A 19,689-nucleotide genomic window follows, 5' to 3' on the forward strand; every position below is an offset into this window, starting at 1 on the left:
ATGTGATTACTTTTTCATCACTAACAAAGAGCTGATAACACCTAAGCTCTCTTAAATTTGTCTTTCTTTGCCACAAAAACAGTGTTTTAAAATACACCGTTACAGCAGCAAGAGACAAGCTAACACAAGAAGTAACTGGACCAAGATCCCAACTAAACCAAACACTTTCCACCACAATGGTGACTTCAAATGAAACAAATATCAACATTTAAACCTCTGTTAATTCTCAATAAGAGCTTCTCTAGATGTCTGACAGAAATAAAGTCACAAAACCTTGTAAGGAGGATCTGGGAACGTCTATATCGGATGTACAGAAGACATAAAAAACATTTTTAAAAAAGACATCATAAAAACATTCTGTCTCAGTGGACGTCTTTTCAACGTTTGCAAAGACATAAAAAGCCGTTATGCCACAAAAAGCCACCGGGTGCCATTGAAACTCCATTGAATTTTTTGGATGCATTTTTCTGTCACAAATGTATCAATTTCTCTCTCAATATTATGTCTATGACAAAATAACCACCGAATATGGAATCTTGAGACTCAGACCTTTCCAACGATATGTATTTTGTCAAGATTATGAAAAGTTTTGATTCTAAAAGACCGTAATATATGTAGAATATGACCCCTCCCACTAAGGGGGAGGAGCACGCTAAAATATTTTAAAGTACGATTTCCATGGTAACGCAGTGTCCGATTTCAAAATGGTTTTCATAGGACGAATTTGGAGTATTTAAGCTTTCAAATGATATATAATTTTTGATGATTAGTAAAATATGATAGGGAAAAGGGAAGCGGAGTAGATTTTTTGTGACAAAGATCAGAACTCCTGTTATGATGTATATGTTTTGAGGTGCACTCTTTTTATAAATGAATCTTTTACTGTTCCTTCATAATTCTTAACAAAACGTGGTCAAATATCTATTTAGGAGTCTTAGACCTTTCCAACGATATATAGTTTGTCATAATTAGATTAGGATATAATTGTAATATATTGAAGTAAATTTAGGCGTCCTGTATACGGGACGGTGACAGTTATGGGGTTAATATACAAGACTTGGTATGTCCTTGTGCTTTGGACACAAACTTTCAATAATAAAAAAAGTTATTTGACCCGTGTTATGGTCTTTTATTTATTTAGACTATTTGAATAATATAAATTCATGGCCTAGTGGTTAGAGAGTTTGACTCCTAACCCTAGGGTTGTGGGTTTGAAACTTGGGCTGGCAATACCATGACTTAGGTGCCCTTGAGCAAGGCACTGAACCCACAACTGCTCCCCGGGTGCCGCAGCATAAATGATGAACACTGCTCCGGGTGTGTGTGTGCACTTTGGATGGGTTAAATCTAGAGCATGAATTCTGAGTCTGGGTCACCATACTTGGCTGAATGTCACGTCATTTTTTAAATTTTTTTTACTTTAAAATTGTGTATGTTATAGATAGTAGGCCTTGTGTTCAGTAAACAAAAAATATTTTGTTCTGATATTTTTTTAGGTTAACATGACTATTTATGTTGTGACAACTTGTGATTTATTATTATTTATTATTATTGTTATTATTTTAAGTTGGGTGGACTTTAGTCCCCGTTTGTTAAGTTTACTCAAAAAAGCGCTTGCAATAAGTTGCCTTATTTTTTTTAAGTTGACGCAAATTTTTTTTTTTTCAGTGTATTTATATTCAGATCTATTGTTGATGTTAACATATAATGCAGACGTCACATTTAAAGTATTTTGGGTAACTGATTCCTTTCACAATTCTGCAAACACATGCATGCAAACATCCAAAAACATTGCTGTCATTGTTCTTTCAAAATCCTAAATCATACACTTTAAACACTGAAGTGTGTAACTTCAATAAACGTTGCTGGGCATGTGGACGTACGTATTTGTGGTTCCCTTTCGAGAGTACTCTCGTACTGCGTAAGCTAGCTTACGCTATGGGAAAAGGTCCCCTTTTCTCGAGAATATGAAGCCAAAAATTATCCTTAATTTTTAAATAATGTAAAACGCAGTGCTGCAGCACAGCAGACCCAAGCGAAGCGGCTCGCGCGCTTATTGGCTGTGCTGCGGCAACTGCAGCAACCTATGGTGAGGCGGCGGAGAGTAACGAACCAATGGGGGCGCTTCGCGCCCATTGGACGTCAGAGCGCGCCAAAATAGGCGTGGCTGGAACTATATAAGCCACCGCTTCACCATAGGGATCAGATTTCATCTCCTTCAGCGATCTCACCTGCACTTCGCTGTCTTCTCCGGAGAAGCCTCTACACGCCGTCGAAAAGCCTCTCAGCGGGATAGCACTGCAACGCAGATCTGAGGACGCCGGCTCGTGCTTCATCTCGACGCCGCCTTCAGCACTCGCTTCCTGCTGCGCCATCCGGCGTGACTATATCCTTTTCAAAGCTAGTGTGTTTGCTGCTGCATCACACTTTTTTCCTCCAGAATTCGAGGCGTTGTTTCAAATGCCTCGGGCCTGCGCTTCCTGCCGAGGCCCTCTGCCCAGCGAGGACCGCCACATCATCTGTGTCTCCTGCCTGGGCCGCGAGCATGCTGAGAGCGCACTCTTCAAGGGCGGCTGCCCTGAGTGCGACGACATGGCTATATCGACCCTGCGGGCTCGATTAGCTCAAACCAGCCACGATGCTCCACCCGCTCCGCCTCTTCTCTCTCAAGTGCCGCGTAAGAAACGCCGCGATCAGAGAATGCCTGAGCATACTGTTACACGCGAGCTCACGCCGGAACACTCCCCGCGTGCCTCGCCCGCTCTCGCTCCTTCGCCTGTCGTCTTCGTGGACGAGCAGCGCCAGTCCCTGCTCACCAGCGCCCCCTTCTCCTTCGGAGCGCCTGAGGCGGAAGAGGACAGACACGACAGCCTTTCTCTCGCCGCGTCCAGTAGTGAAGAATGGTCGGGCTCCATTGCGGACCCCCCCCCCCCCCTCTACAGCACCCAGCTGCACCGGACAACGCGCCGATATCGACGCGGAGCTTACTCGCGTGCTTACAAGGGCTGTCAGCGACCTTCAGCTCGACTGGTCTCCTCCAGACGAGCCCGCTAAAAGCAGGCTGGATGAATGGTTCCTGCAGGGGCGCCCTTCGGCCCCTCCGCAAAGAAACGCCCCCTTCTTCCCGGAAGTTCACAATGAACTCACGAAGTCGTGGAAAGCCCCATTCTCCGCACGCTTGAAGACTTCTGTCTCGTCAGCGCTCTCCTCTGTCGACGGCGCCCGAGACCACGGTTACGAGAGCCTCCCCCCTCTCGAGGAGGCTATTGCTGCACACCTCTGCCCGCCCTCAGCCGCTGGATGGCGGTCGAAGCCTGTGCATCCATCCAAGCCGTGCCGCACCACCTCAGCTCTCGCTGGCCGAGCTTACACCTCCGCTGGTCAAGCCGCTTCAGCTCTACACACCATGGCTGTGCTGCAGGTTTGTCAGGCCAGACTTCTCCGTAACCTGGACGAGTCTGCCCCAGATACCTATGACTTTAAAGATCTCCGCAGCGCTACTGATCTAGCCCTGCGTGCGACAAAGACCACAGCACAAGCGATCGGCCGAAGCATGGCAAGCCTCGCTGTTTTAGAGCGACACCTCTGGCTCACGCTCACGGAGATGAAAGACGCCGACAAATCTGCCTTTCTCGACTCTCCTATCTCGCCTTCCGGCCTCTTTGGCCAGTCGGTTAAGGGTTTCGCTGAACGCTTCACTGAGGCTCAGAAAACGTCGCAGGCAATGAGACACTTCCTGCCGAAACGCTCTAGCTCTGCTGCGGGACGCCGTAGAAACGTGCCGCCCCCTCAGACCTCGAAGCCATCGCAGCCAGACTTACAGTCTCGCCCAGCGACCAAAACCCAGCACCGCTCTCGCTCTACGAGCCGCAAACCGCCAGAGAGACGGGGACCTCGGCCCAGGATTGTGCTGAACCCCGAGCCTCCGAAGCCCTCCTGACCTTCGGGCTGAAAAGACCGTGGTTAAGTCCCGCTGCGGCCGGACCACCACACAAGAAACCTCACATGCTTCCTCCAATCCCCTCACTAAAGGCGGTTGGAGATGTCTATACTGCAGTAAACGAGCCTGTTACAATGCACGCACGCCTGCACACAAACGCCGTTTTCACGGCGACCTCAATAAAGCACAAAAAGAGCTTTTTCTATGTAGGCAGTGTGCCCACTACACAGTACGCACCCCTACATGTATACACACTCCCCCAAGTGTCACAAAGACTCACTCGGGTCTCCTTTCATGCCCACCTTCCCGCTCGCGCCGGAGGTGTTCTAAATGTAGCGCGCGTGCCCACTTCTCAGTGCGCAACCCTACAAATAAGCGCTGTCACCACAGTGTCACAAGCACAGCATACTCGAGCTACTGGTCCCCTCATAACAGGCGGCCAGTGCCCGAAGCACATTCAACCCATAGCCGCACGAGCCGCTGCATGGCAGGCCATCCCCGGCATATCAGATTGGGTTTTGAATATAATAAAACGAGGTTACTCGCTCCAGTTCGCTCGCAGACCGCCGCGCTTTCGCGCCGTGGTCGAAATGAAAGTGAAAAGCGAAATGACACACGTCCTTCGCGCCGAACTGATAAACCTTCTTGCAAAAGGGGCGATAGAAACTGTCCCCCCTGCGCAGCGCGAGTCAGGCTTTTACAGCCGCTACTTCCTCGTACCAAAAAAGGATGGCGGTCTCAGACCCATCCTAGATCTCAGACGTTTGAACAAAGCGCTTATGACGCGATCGTTCAAAATGTTAACTACCAAACAAATACTCGCGCAAATTCGCCCGAGGGATTGGTTTTTCTCAGTGGATCTGAAAGACGCTTACTTTCACATTCAAATAGCACCCCATCACAGGCCATTCTTGAGATTCGCCTTCGAGGGGCAGACTTATCAGTACATGGTTCTTCCATTCGGCCTCTCCGTAGCGCCCCGTACGTTTACGCGGTGCATGGATGCCGCTCTCGCACCCCTGAGAATGCGGGGAGTGCGAGTATTGAACTACCTCGACGACTGGCTAGTTTTAGCCCATTCCGAGGAACTACTGACGACACACAGATCCTGGATCCTCAGCCATTTAGAATGCCTGGGTCTCACGATCAACACTGTCAAGAGCGCTCTGTCTCCCAGCCAGAGGATTTCCTTTTTGGGGATAGACATAGACTCTGTGACATGTACAGCGCGTCTGACGTCACAGCGCGCTCTCACTATTCAGCATTTAGCCGTGTCGTTCAAAGCCGGGTCTCTTTACCCGCCCAAACGATTTCAGGAAATGCTAGGTCTGATGTCATCAGCCTCTGCGGTTCTCAAACTGGGCCTGCTGCGCATGCGCCCACTACAGCGCTGGCTGAGAGACCGTGTTCCAGCGCGCGCCTGGATTTCCGGCCGCGCGCGCATCAGGGTGACCCACGGCTGCATCGCAGCTCTGGCCCCTTGGAAAATAGCCAACTGGTATCAGTTAGGCGTAAGCACGGGCGCTGTCTCGAAATGGAAAGTAGTCTCGACAGATGCATCCAACCTCGGTTGGGGCGCCCTGTACGAGGGCAGGTCTGCCTCCGGCCTCTGGTCGAGCCCGGAGCGACTGTTACACATAAACTGTCTGGAGATGATAGCGGTCGAACTATCCCTGAAAGCTTTCCTCCCATTTTTAAAGGGCCATCACGTTCTGGTCAGATCAGACAGCATGTCAGTGGTGGCCTACATAAATCGCCAGGGTGGTGTCAGGTCAGAAACCTTGCACACCCTGACCGAGCGTCTTCTGACATGGGCACATTGCAATCTGCGCTCGCTAAAGGCAGCGCATGTACCTGGCATCCTGAACCGGGGCCCGGACATGCTTTCCAGGGCGAATGTTCCCCCTGGGGAGTGGTCTCTTCACCCACAGACGGTTCAGTTGATGTGGAGCATCTTCGGCAGGGCAGAGGTCGACCTCTTCGCCTCAGAAGACAACGCTCATTGCCCAATATATTTTTCAAAGAGCAGGGACGGGCTGGCCCTCGATTGGCCCAGACGCCCGCTTTATGCCTTCCCACCGGTCGCGATGCTGCCGCAGGTCATCGATTGGGTCAGGAAGAGCAGATGTGCTATGCTGCTAGTAGCCCCACTCTGGACGACCCAACCTTGGTTCTCCGAGCTGATGCAGCTGTCCAGTACAGCCCCATGGCCAATACCGCTGCGGAAAGATCTCCTCACGCAGCTGAAGGGCGCGCTCTGGCATCCCCACCCCGAACTTTGGGCCCTTCATGTATGGCCCCTCAACGGGTACCCGGGAACCTCCCTGAGGGAGTGTTAAAGACCATTACGGAAGCCAGAGCGCCCTCAACCAGGCGCCTATACGCGCAGAAATGGTCAGTGTTCTCCACCTGGTGCGGGACACGGAACCTAGACCCTCACTTATGTGACGTGTCGGAGATACTCTCCTTCCTACAGGAGCGTTTAGATGCGGGCAGATCCCCGTCTACGCTCAAAGTGTATGTGGCAGCCATTGCAGCTTCTCATGCTCCGGTGGCCGGCCTATCACTGGGAAAAAACGAACTGGTCATTCGTTTCCTTAAGGGAGCTCGTCGGATGAACCCTCCCCGACCCCCTTCCATCCCTTCCTGGGACCTGTCCACGGTCCTAGAGGCCTTAAAGGGCCCCCCTTTTGAACCGCTTCAGTCTGTCGATATGAAGCTTCTTTCGTTCAAAACCGCTTTTCTACTGGCTCTGGCCTCAGTCAAGCGAGTGGGGGATTTACATGCGCTATCTGTAAGCGCTGACTGTCTCGAGTTTGGGCCTAATGACTCCAGAGTCATTCTCAGACCAAGACACGGCTATGTCCCCAAGGTGCTCTCAACACCGTTCAGAGCGCAGGTCATCTCGCTGTCAGCCCTTTCCTCGCAAAGCGACGAAAGCAACGCGAGCTTCATCTGCCCCGTCAGGGCTCTTAAAACCTATATTGCGCGCTCCGCCTTATTCAGGAGGTCGGACCAGCTCTTCATATGCTTTGGTGGGCGCACCCGAGGTCTCGCCACCACGAAGCAAAGCCTATCGCGATGGATAGTAGACACTATCTCGCTGGCTTACAAATCTAAGGGCCTTCACTTGCTGTTCGGCATCAGAGCCCATTCCACCCGAGGTATGGCCTCGTCATGGGCGTGGTATATAAAGCCCCGAGCTCTCGCCTTGGGCTGTGGCAGGTCGAAGTTCCCGAGCACGCACGGCGTTTTACATTGTGTTCCCATAGCGTAAGCTAGCTTACACAGTACGAGAGTACTTTCGAAAGGGAACGTACTCGGTTACTAACGTAACCTCGGTTCCCTGAGGTGAGGGAACGAGTACTGCGTAACCTGCCGTGCTATGTGCTCGGACCGGGTGATCGCTTCAGTCGATTTAAAACCTGATCCCTATGGTGAAGCGGTGGCTTATATAGTTCCAGCCACGCCTATTTTGGCGCGCTCTGACGTCCAATGGGCGCGAAGCGCCCCCATTGGTTCGTTACTCTCCGCCGCCTCACCATAGGTTGCTGCAGTTGCCGCAGCACAGCCAATAAGCGCGCGAGCCGCTTCGCTTGGGTCTGCTGTGCTGCAGCACTGCGTTTTACATTATTTAAAAATTAAGGATAATTTTTGGCTTCATATTCTCGAGAAAAGGGGACCTTTTCCCATAGCGTAAGCTAGCTTACGCAGTACTCGTTCCCTCATCTCAGGGAACCGAGGTTACGTTAGTAACCGAGTACGTTAAGTATGTGTTGCCTTTGTCCCACATGAAGTATTTTTGACCTCTTTTGTAATGATGAAGATGAATAGCAAGGCCAACAGACAGCTGAACAAGTGATGCACAGACTAACAGAGGAATGCATGTCACATTCCACTTCCTTGTGCATGAGTGGGGGAGAAAAAAGTGAGGGAGAAAGAGGCAGGGAGCTGTGCATAGAAACAGACTAAAAGAAAGCACATTTCTGTCTTTGTTTTCATTGTCAGGTTTCAACTCACACATTAATATCATTTCGTAAGTGAAATTTTAGAGAATGTCTTTGGACAGCTTCAAAGGTTTTAGTCTGTAAGGCCATATTAATATGAATAATGTGTATTTCTTAGATCTTTCAATCTAAGACGTACTAGATCCAATGACAACATACACTGTATAATAGACTTCATAATTTTATCAGCAAAATAAAATATCTTTCTGGAGTATTGTTAAAGAAATTACAGAAAAATAGCCACAATTTTTTTTTCTCATATTTTAATGTTCATTAATTAAATAACAATAGGTCATGAACAGCATTAGGAAGCTTTTCATGTACAGTGTGAACATTTACAAGGGGAACACATAGCAGGCAGTGGGACGTATCAAAAAAAGAATAAATTACCCCAAGCAGCATCATCTATTAGGAAAAAGACAAGCATTGACAAAATCTTTTGATTACAGGTTCAAATAGATGTAAGTGCTTCAACATACAAAAATACATTGTATTTATAATTAGAGCTCAAAGACACTTCATATTTGATTTGCATGTTTTCTTAGAGGGGAGGAAATTAGATTTTGGAGAGCAGCCAGTGGCCTTTGTCCTAAACAGACAACATCAAGAATTCCACTGAACTGACAGAGAGTGCAGATGATTTTTAAAATTCAGTACAACAGATCATGTTGGTATAACATGAAGTTTCAGCCTGCCATAAGAAACATTTGGACAAATACATTTCCACTATTGGTACATATGGATACAGTACAGTGAAAACAGTGTTGCCAAGAAATTCAGTCTCACTTGGATTCTATATGTATCTTTTGATTAACGGTATTGACTTCCAGCACTCCAGTGACTCTAATTTCTAAAATCCATTTTAATGATTCCTTGATTCCAAAACTGAAATGGAAAACACTAAACAAACCCTCATTTCACCAGGTGTCATCCCCTGAGATTATCCAAAACAAATGTTCACGTAATAATTCATGTAATTCTGTTCAATGTTGAGTACCATCATATAATCTGGATTGGAAAAGCTCCATGTTTTGAACCCTTAATTCTCAAAATGCATTCTGGAAATGTGCATAAAATCAGTTTGGCAACTTTTTTAGTTTGGTCTTCACTTTTTTCTTGTAATTATGAGTTCAAATGTAATATCCATATCATAGGTTACTACACATACATATTAAAGAGTAACACTGTCATGTAAACAAACTTAGAAAGTTAACCTATGACCTTATCTGAACTAATGTTCCAAAATAACACTAGAATATTTCAAACATGATGATTGAATCTCAAACTCTCTTTACAAACATGTCCATGTTGTGTAGTAGAGAAGCACACTGAGAAATATCAGATATTGACTTTTCTTATACTTTGTGGAAGTAACCAAATGTAATTTTGGCATGTCCTTTGCACAGTTGTTTTTGCAGACATCACAAACTGCATAAAATGCATGGTCTTAATTTGCTACACAACACTCAAAATACACAGATAACGTGCATTATTAACAATCCGGCTGGTGTTTTTAAAGTTCAAATTTCTGTTGAGGTGAATTTGATTGCTTAATCTCATTTAAATATATGTCTGATTAAACAGGAAACATCAGAATGTTTACAACTAACGGCCTGTGAGACAAAGCTGCTCTTCGAGAGATGCAGTTGGCACACTTCAGTCATTCCCCATTCAACTGTTTTCAAAGATGAGATTTCTCAGTGAATTACTGCATTAAGCATACCTGGCATCAGTTATTGTTATATCAATTCTATTAAGATAATGATCTAGTTTGGGTGAAAGTAAGATTTGGCCTCAACTCGATGTGAAGGAAAAATGCTTACCCAGAGTGCCTTTCAATGCTGTTATTTTGGGGCATCTACAGTGCTCTCATTCAATTCCCTCTGAAAGAGATCCATCAATACTTCAGACCAGAGCCAAAAACACCATCGGAGAAAATGAGAGAGTGTAAGGGAAGATGGAAAGAGGCTGAGAAAGAGAGAGCGAGTTTGTGTGATCGAACGAAAGGGAGAGAGAATGATGACATGAAAAAGAGTGACTGAATATATGAGGGACAATGTGGGCAGTCAGAGCAAGAGAGTAAAGTAACCAAAAGGATAGAGAGAGAGTTTAAAGGTAACACAGAACAGCAACAATTCAGCGAGGCATTTGGATTTGCCTCTGGTGCAAACTCTTGGATAAAATTGCCTAATAAAACAATCTAAAATCTAGTGAGACTTCATCTTATTCTTACACTTGTCACCTGGTCGGGGTGCATCTTTGCGATGAGTTTTAGCTTACTGTCTGTGCTAGATTGCTATCAGATAATCCCAACAGGCCGCTTTACGCTAAAATGTCGTCATAGAGACAACATGCAGAGAAAGCTTTTGGAGGAATATAATCAACAAACTTGATACAGTGCCAGTGGGTGGAGTCACAACTGTGGAAATGGAAATTAAAAGAGGGAGGAATGGAGGAGTAGAGGCTGAAGCAGCCCACAGGAAGAAGTGAGCAGTCCTGTCAGTCATGGGGCTTTGTGTTGTTGTCTTTCAACAGAGGCACAATCATTCAGCTTTTCTGCTTTTTGTTCATCTCTTGACATCAGTCTGCATGAGATTTCTGCAAAGCTGTGAGTGCTGTTTAACCAAAGTCGATCCTTGGACGGTACTCGAGAACCATGGGGTAAGCCTGGGGTGCAAAACAAAAGTAAAGAATGACTTTGAATATTCAGTCTTAAGCAGGGTATCATTTTCATTATATCGTCATAGTCCTCTATCTTACTCTCTTGTTGTGTAAAGACAAGGACACAAACCTAGGGGCATTGATGTGTCCTCTGATTTTGTGTCAGCCTCTAGTGTGTATGTAACTGGAGAAATATGACTTTTTTTTTTTTGCTCCTGCCCCCCACAATCACCACCAACTCAGCGACAGCTGTTCACACTTCGCATGAGCACACACACTCACACACAGATTTAAACACACCTACATATTCAGGGTCAATCTTACTTTTCAATAATTTTTTGTCAGAGTTCTAGTACAGGGTTTTTTTGTTTACTTTTTGACGCCAAAGACACCAAATTATGATGATCCCCTTGGAAGGGACCCCCTTCCTAATATATAAAGGTGGCTATAAACTTTCCTTTATAAACACCTTTTTATACTTTGTATTTATAGTGATATTATTAAGACAACATGATTTCATAATTAATTAATTAGCTTTATATTGTCATTGTACTAAAGCAGGGGTGTCAAACTCAGTTCCTGGAGAGCCAGAGCCCTGCATAGTTTAGATTTAATCCTAATTAAACACACCTGATCCAACTAATGAAATCTTTCAGGCTTATTTGAAAACTACACTGGAGCAGAGCTGGAACCTCCGGGAACTGACTTTGACATTCCTGTACTAAAGGAAACTGTTAAAGATTCAATGTAACAGAAGTTGCAGATCTTTTCTTCCATATTGTGATGTACAGTGAAACGGATTATTGACAAAAAATAATGGTGGAAACTTTCTAATAATTTCTGTTTTTGTAATACTGAGCTAATGATATCTTTAATCCACGAACCCTGACATTTTTATTGAGTTATTATTAAGGATGTTTAACAATCCATTTTCCTGCAGGGATACAGGGCTGGTTTTACTATTTTTACTATTTACAAGTTTAAAGTGAAAGTGAAGTGACATTCAGCCAAGTATGGTGACCCATACTCAGAATTTGTGAGTATGGGCAGGAATTGTGGAGTATGGGCAGAAATTTAACCCATCCGAAATGCACACACACAGAGCAGTGAACACACACACACACTGTGAGCACACACCCGGAGCAGTGGGCAGCCATTTATGCTGCGGCGCCCTGGGAGCAGTTGGGGGTTCGATGCCTTGCTCAAGGGCACCTAAGTCATGGTACTGAAGGTGGAGAGAGAACTGTACATGCACTCCCCCCACCCACAATTCCTGCCGGCCCGGGACTCGAACTCACAACCTTTCGATTGGGAGTCCGACTCTCTAACCATTAGGCCACGACTTCCCGCGACTTACTATCCTTGTAGAGACATTCATTCCCAACAATACTGACAAAACTTGACCCACACACATATGCACTTACACTGTCACCCTGAAGTCTCCAGCGAGTGCGGTAGATGAATTCCAGGGTGTGGTCTTTGCCCATGATCTCTCCGTTGCACAAAACATCTAGCTGTGAGAAACAGGTACAGTCAAAATTAAGCAAATTATGTTTCATGAAATCAAATAATAGGCAAATAATGAGTGTGGCATGTTTTGTGTTACATACACATTTAGTGAAACATCTCAGAAAGAACAAACTCAGAAAACATTTTCATTGGCTATCAAGTTTCACAAATGATGAGTAAGGGGTTATTTATTAATATCTGTATTGACTCTATTAACTCTCAATAAACACACAGAAGCATTTGCCTGTGTTGAAAGCTCTGTTAGACAGTAATAAAACAGTATTTTACCTTATAAGAGCTTGGCAGCTTTAATTTTACACAGAGGAACTTCTTAATGGTTCCCACTGTAACACGAGTGGAGCAACGGATGAATTTCTTCATTAAACCCTGTTGCAGAGACAAGAAGTGCATATTATAAACATGCACACATACAAATATGCATACCATATATTGAACTATGCTGTCTTTAAGTACCTTAACTATGCTTTCTCCTGATTGGCCATTGTTTCGTAGACAGTCCAGACAAATAGCGATCTGAGGATCACTCCTGTGGTAGTCTCCACCTTTCCCATCATCGTCCTCTTCATCACTCAGGCGAGCTTTCTTAGCCCTAGGGCCATCTAGAAGATAGACAAAGGAAATCTGACTTTTAACTTTAAAGTATATTGTTTTATTCTGTATGTGTATATGTGACTGTGTGCATGAGAGGTTGTGTATTTTATGTAGGGAATAGTTAAGTATTACCTTCTCCATTTGATAAGATCTTATTTTTTCTCCAAAACTCACTTTCCTGTTGTTCCTCCTCTAGTAAATAAACATTATAATTTAAAGAAAGTATGTTAAGAAGAAGTTTACAGATTTAGAAACACTTACAAACCAAAACACAACCATATAAAACACATTATAGAGAATGAAGTATGTATGTCTGTGTGTGAATATATACTACGGGCTTGCATAGACTAGTCGGATAGTCGAGTGATCGACTACTTCAACCACTATTTGGCGCTGTTGGAAACAATCGACTACTCGAGCATACATTAACCATAATGGATGCACAGAGTTTGCAAGAACTACGTGAATTTTAGGATTACAATATTGCATATAGCTGTTACTTTCAATTACTTTATCTATGTTGCATGTAAAATTAAAATATGTAATGTAATAATTAGGGGTGTGCCCGAAGCAGAATACCTTACTTGGATAATGGCTTCAAAAACAAATAACGGACAAGGAATAATTCTGCCTGAATATTCGGCTGAGGCTGGCACAGCCTGATGTTTGCTATAAAACAGCTGAGCCAGGAGATCACCGCAAAATTATACAACATACCTCTAAAATCACGAGTGTGAAGTGAATGAATGTAAACTTTAAGAATGAAAAGAGTGCAAAGCAAACAGCGCATTACTGTTGCATCTCCGTGCATCTCTCATAAATCAGAGCTTGGAGTAATATCACCTATATTAATACAACAAAGACATACTATTGTTTGTATATATTTAACAGGCAATGATTTAAACCTTAGTCTATGATATGATACAAATAAATGAAATAAGCACAACATGCTCACCAACCAAACAGTCGCGTTGCGTGTCTCAGTCTCTCAAAAACCAAACCAGTTCTCTCTCAAGAGTAGGCTAATAATCAACTTAGATACAGATACATTTTCTATTTGGCCTAGATGGTGGGATAACTTTTCAGGAAATATCTGTTTTAGGCTTATGATCAGGGCTAGGTGCTTCTACATCCTTGTTAATCAGCTCTCATTACACACTGATTTTAGGAATAAATTATGGGTAGGGTTAAGTTTTGGATAGGGACTGGGTTAAGTCTATAATTAAAACAGTAATGCTGATCCAGGATCATCAGAAGATTTTGATCTAGGAATATATCTTATTTGGCAAAATCACAGTGACCCACATTTGTTTAGTGAAGTTCAAAAAAAGACACGCTTAAAGAGTTCTGCGTAATAAAAATGTGTGCATTGAATTAAATCAGTTGTGTTCAAATGATCACTAAACGGTTGTCATGACTCTGACCTCTCTGACATGACATCTCTCTGCTTGCACGATAAATATATCTTTAAAAATTAATAATTATTTTAGTTTAACACGGCATACTTGTTCAGTAATAACTGTGATATCAGTGATAACGGTCTTATCAAGAAATTGTACGACATTCCACCTGATTTTATCCAAATGCAGATACATATAATTTTGTTATTGTTACACATACAAATACAGATACAAATACTGGCTGTTACCTGAATATGTAAATATGTAATTTCATAGTCACAAAGTTTTGACATTTACATATGTAATTGTTGCATTAGGCTATGAATTAATAAGCATTTATTGATAAGAACTATTTCATGTCTTTACAGTAGCATGAACTCAGAGTAGTCAAGTAAGTCCAGTATTTTTTAAATAAGAAATCGACTAGCAGAAATCAGTAATCGTGCTACCCCTAATATATGCACACACTCACTCTCTCTTAGCCCAGGCACCAGCTTGAAGATAATTTCCTCCAGGGTTTTATCTAGCCTGCAAGAAGAAAGGCCCAGATACCAAATAAAACACAGAGGATTTGTGTGTACTTAATCAGTGCATGTGAGAAATGAGTGTGGGTGAGTTTGGGTACCTAAGCATCTCTAAAGGGTTGGTTTCATGGACTTGTATCCCACATTCCGGACACTCATTACTCTCCTCAAAGTGCTGAACGATACAACTCTTACAAACTAGAGGAAAGTGGAATAAGAATAGAAGGAAAAGCAGAAGAGAAACAAGAGAATAAGAGAATCAGGTCAAATTACTCTCAATCTATCAAACCGTTTTCATTCACTTTTTGATAGCTCATACATGACACAGGTCATTAAAGTTAAAATAATTAAAATCTATATATTTTTAGCCACCATATAGCTATCAGATGACATTTTATAAATCAACAAAAACTGAGTGTACCAATTAAAATGACAGCATTTATTAGATAAATGTTCAACTAAATGCCACCAATACATAATTTACACTCACAAAACCACAAATAAAACTAAAAAAAAGCCAACTGTCTGATACACTAAAATAATTTGGTTAGTTTTGTAAAGTGTCATTTTAGTACTTTTTATACAATTAACGTATTAATCATTTCATATATCTTTTTATACTTTCAGTTTTCATATTAACTTCAACTTATATTTTATTTCAGCTTTATTTCAGTTATCCAAAACTATTATTTAATGGTTTTAGTTTAAGCTAACAATAACGCTACTGGATTTGTAGTTTTAGTTAGTCACTCCCTTACATTACTGGATTTTTTGAAGGTTATCAAGTCACTTTCAGTGACCCTGTACTCTCGGACAAACAACCACTTCTAACACTCAAAGCTGTATCTACCAAACATTAGGAGACTCTCTGGTAGGTCAGACAAAGAATTTAGATGTTAAAGGGTTAATTCACCCGAGAATGAAAATTTGTCCATCTTCTACTCACCCTCGAAGCAGTAACCTGAAATAAAACGTCCCTCACACGGCGCCAGAGGGTGAACTAAGGCTTCCTGAAGCGAATTCATGAGTCTTTGTAAGGTAAATATCTAGATTTCAAACGTAATAAAAAACTTTTTTCTAACATCTGATGACTGTGGGGCATGGAAGGGTGTGCAAAATGTAGGATCAAAGGAAACAAAGTTTCCTTACTTTAGCAAAGGAAAATCTGTCTCCTCTTGGCTTATTTCGAAATCCTCCGACATTTTTCTTTACAAATCCTCGTATTTTGCTTCTAATTCATGACCAGTGTTTTTTTTCTCTCTCCGCGCTCATCAGTAACCACGCAGTGCTGACAAACTACAACATCCGCCTGCACATCTTCCGGTTCCCCACAGTCAGAAGAAGTGAGAAAAAAATGTTTATTACGTTTGAAATCTGGATATTTATCTTACAAAAATGCATGGATTCACTACTGGGGGCCTTTATTCACCCACTGGAGCCATGTGAGGGACCTTTTATTACAGATGCGCTCACTTTATTTCACGTCTTCTGAACTGTTGACAACAAACACCCGCTTACCCCATTGAAAGGCTTGAAGAGCAATGACAATTTTTTATATAAAAATGTATTGGATTATTCTGAAAGAGGAAAGTCACATACACCTAGGATGCTTCGAGGGTGAGTAGAAGATGGATGAATTTTTATTCTCAGGTGAACTAACCCTTTAAGAATGTTAAGTGTTAAACAAATAGATTTTAGAGAAAAGATATGAGGCAGGTCAAATAAGCAGGTATGGGCAGGTCTAAATGACATACAGTTGCCATTTTTCCATTACATAATAATGACACTAGCAGCAGCCATCTTTGGAAACAAAACAATTCCAGAAAGAGGCCAGTTTATTCTGACACATTTCTAATAGCGATGATTTCCAAAATATTCTGTTTGTTTTTATTCTCAGAAAGAGAAAAAGAAATTTTGCAGGGGACTTAAAGAAAATGTGTGATTCATGGATGACTTACAAGTGTGCAGGCATTCTGTGACAGCTGTGGGCTTTATCAGGTACCCACGGCAAATTGAGCAGGTGATATATCGGTTGAAATCTTGGACCAGGTGCTTTCGGTGGGTCGCCATCTCGACTCACAGGTCACAGAGGTCAGGAGATCACAAGTTATTGTCACAGTGTTGCCTGTGCAACAGCACAGGGTTGCCACTGTGATTTTGTCATCGCCTCAGTATAGAGGCAGCTGTAACTCCGATCTGAAGACATTACTGTTGAAAGAGTAAACTTGGTTTAAAAAGCACATAAAGGTTAAGTTTAGGAATACTTGTTACCAGCTTTTTAGGCTTTTCAGTTATAATTTATGCTCCACATGACAGGCAAAGAATCAAAACTGATTACACCACAAAGTCTATTTTGAAACCAATCCAACTCAAACCAGATGTGAGCTGATCCTTATTAGTCAAAGTGTATCAGAGTTCAGGACTCCTTTCAGTCTGAAAACTCATAGGAAAGTCCCTGTCAGGAGAGACAGGAAAAGCTAAGGGTGTGTCCTTTCAAGACTTCTTTTGAGTTTTTATTGGCTTGATGTTAAGGTCATGACTCGTGTAAAAATATATATCACATAGCTGAAAACCACAAAATATGGTCACTACCTACTAACAAATTTAGTCAATTTTCGAGTAAACATTCTTTCCTTATTCTCTGTTTAACCACTGAAAAAATAGAGAATCAAAGACAAATTACTCCAAATTGTTTGAGACACTAGTACAGGCCTCTAAATATGCAATTTCAGGTACTTGATGGAGGGTAAGCAAGGCATACGAACATCCCAGGATCTGCTCTGACATGAATGTATTTCTTTACACAATCTGACCTTTTTGTGACAACAGGTCCCAATAGCATAGTAAACAGTTGTGAAAGCCTAACAGTTCTGCAATCTCAAAATTCACCAGAAAACAAAATAACGATTATTATAACTAATAGCTTTCTAAAAGCACTTTCAACGAGAAAAATATAACATACATCATCATCTATATAAATGGGTCTCTTAGGGTTAAAGTTTTAAACAGATTAACATATAAGCATGCACTATTACAGTACTTCAGAAAAACAACGTCATCGGTCAATCATTTCTCATGACGACGTATTCCTTGTGATGCTCTCTGCCGTTTATGTAATACATATATGTATAAAGAGTAAAACAGCAACTGACAGGCTGCTACGTAACGTAATTAATAGCTAACGAGAATGGACTGTGATTTTCTCTTTAAAACGTATTATAAACAGATGACCTGTTCATGTGTAGCTTGTCGTGTGCATGGGAAACGCGCAGTGTGTCAGTCCCGTTATCTCATCAGCGTGAGCCGCGCGCACGGGCTTCAAGGACTGCGTGACGTCATCCCCATGGAAATTATAACACATGGCAAGTTGAGCTCGTCTCGCGACGTCGTTATTACATTGTGTAATTATGTATCTATCCGCACCACTAGAACTGACTGACGGGCAAGCAGCCTCTGTCGTACCACATGACACAATTACTCCCCTCCCCAAACTTTACACACGTTCGGTGCCCCCAAATCGCTAACGTAACGCATATTCCCACGTTCCGTGGCCATCCGAAATACACTCACCGTTACAATCCTCTCGCCTCGCTCAGTGCTGGGCTGTTAATGGAGACTGAAAAGGGGTGGGGGGTCTGAAAGCCAGAGAGAGTCACATTGTTGCAGCCCGGCGGTGGATTGAGCGCGTGCAGGCAGTGCGTGGCTGGTAAACTCGCGGCCGACGCGGAACTGGCAGCAGCTCGCGCAGAGAGAGAAGGGGCGGGGGACTCGCGCTCCTGTTTACGCGGTGCTATAGACTACTGTTCCAGCGGAGGGAGAGGATACAGTTTGGAACACTTTCTCACCATCCTAACATTATTAAGTGAATCTCAGAAATCACTGGAACACAGACAGAGAGGTGGACGTTTAAGTTAAATAAAAGGAAGAGCGGGGCTATTTGTAACAGATTAATATAGATAGATAGATAGATAGATAGATAGATAGATAGATAGATAGATAGATAGATAGATAGATAGATAGATAGATAGATAGATAGATAGATAGATAGATAGATATAAATATTTTAAGTACATTTATATATAGACACATACCTTAAAGTGCTGCCTACCAAAAGCTATCATTAATGGCCAGAAAAAATATATAGGTCACTGCACACTTACTTTTGTGACAGCATGCATCAATAGAATGGCACACTAAGAAGCTGTGACAGCTGTATGTTATGGTAAACCGCAAAACAATTATGAAGCAAAAAAATAAGATAAAACATCACCAAAATAGCAAAAATTCAATTTGCATATGCATAACACATTACAATACAATTTTTTTTTACATCTTTATTAAATATTTTTATTTATTGTAATTTTAGGAAATAACTGTAAAAAAACATATTTGACCTACATAAGAACAACCTTTCACTTGAAAGCTTCCTTCATTATATAACTGATTACTGAATGTCTGAATTTATTGTGTTCACTTGCTTATCTAAGAGCAATGCAAAAATAGGAGATTAGAATTGTTATAATTTTATCTATATAATTTTATTTCAGACAGTTTTTAAAAAATGGCAAAATCACTGCTAGAAAGGACATATATTTTTGACTTTTGACTGAAAACAGTTACTGATATATTCTGTATAGATTATATATATTCTATATATATATTCAGTGTGACAACTGGGCCCACTCTCCAAGGCTGTCATCTCAGTTTTCAGCCCATGCACTCTAATACTGTTTAAGATGCTGCAATCTTTATAGCAGCCATTGTCTACATTAACCAGGATAGTATACTTGTACTAAAAGGCCCTCAAACTCTTCTTTTATTCTTAAATGTGTGAGTGAGTCCTTTGCGCGTGGGTAAAGAGCCCACACTCTTCTGGGTGAATGGTGATACATGTACATTTCTAAATGAGATACACATATGTTATAGCTTTGAATAATGTAAACACTCTCCATTACTCTATGTTACCATAGCAACAGAACATAAGTGCAGTGGCCTTTGAACTGAATATCCAGCTCCTCAATGAAAGATCTTCTGAC

The 19,689-nt window shown here is 42.5% G+C and overlaps 1 protein-coding gene across 1 annotated transcript; it reads right to left on the reverse strand.

Moving 5' to 3' along the window:
* Positions 1-9,955: 9,955 nt before the first annotated feature.
* On the reverse strand, positions 9,956-18,405 carry LOC132111501 (polycomb group RING finger protein 5-A-like). The gene is made up of 9 exons (XM_059518865.1): positions 18,224-18,405; positions 16,612-16,861; positions 14,755-14,851; positions 14,602-14,657; positions 12,862-12,921; positions 12,592-12,737; positions 12,406-12,504; positions 12,033-12,122; positions 9,956-10,614 (listed from the first exon to the last, which is right to left on the reverse strand). The coding sequence occupies exons 2-9, from the start codon at positions 16,721-16,723 to the stop codon at positions 10,567-10,569; spliced, it is 708 nt and encodes a 235-aa protein (XP_059374848.1). The 5' UTR covers positions 16,724-16,861; positions 18,224-18,405; the 3' UTR covers positions 9,956-10,566.
* Between the last annotated feature and the right edge of the window lie 1,284 nt (positions 18,406-19,689).

The sequence above is a fragment of the Carassius carassius genome, chromosome 31, assembly GCF_963082965.1.
Source record: "Carassius carassius chromosome 31, fCarCar2.1, whole genome shotgun sequence".
Taxonomy (NCBI): Eukaryota; Metazoa; Chordata; class Actinopteri; order Cypriniformes; family Cyprinidae; genus Carassius; species Carassius carassius.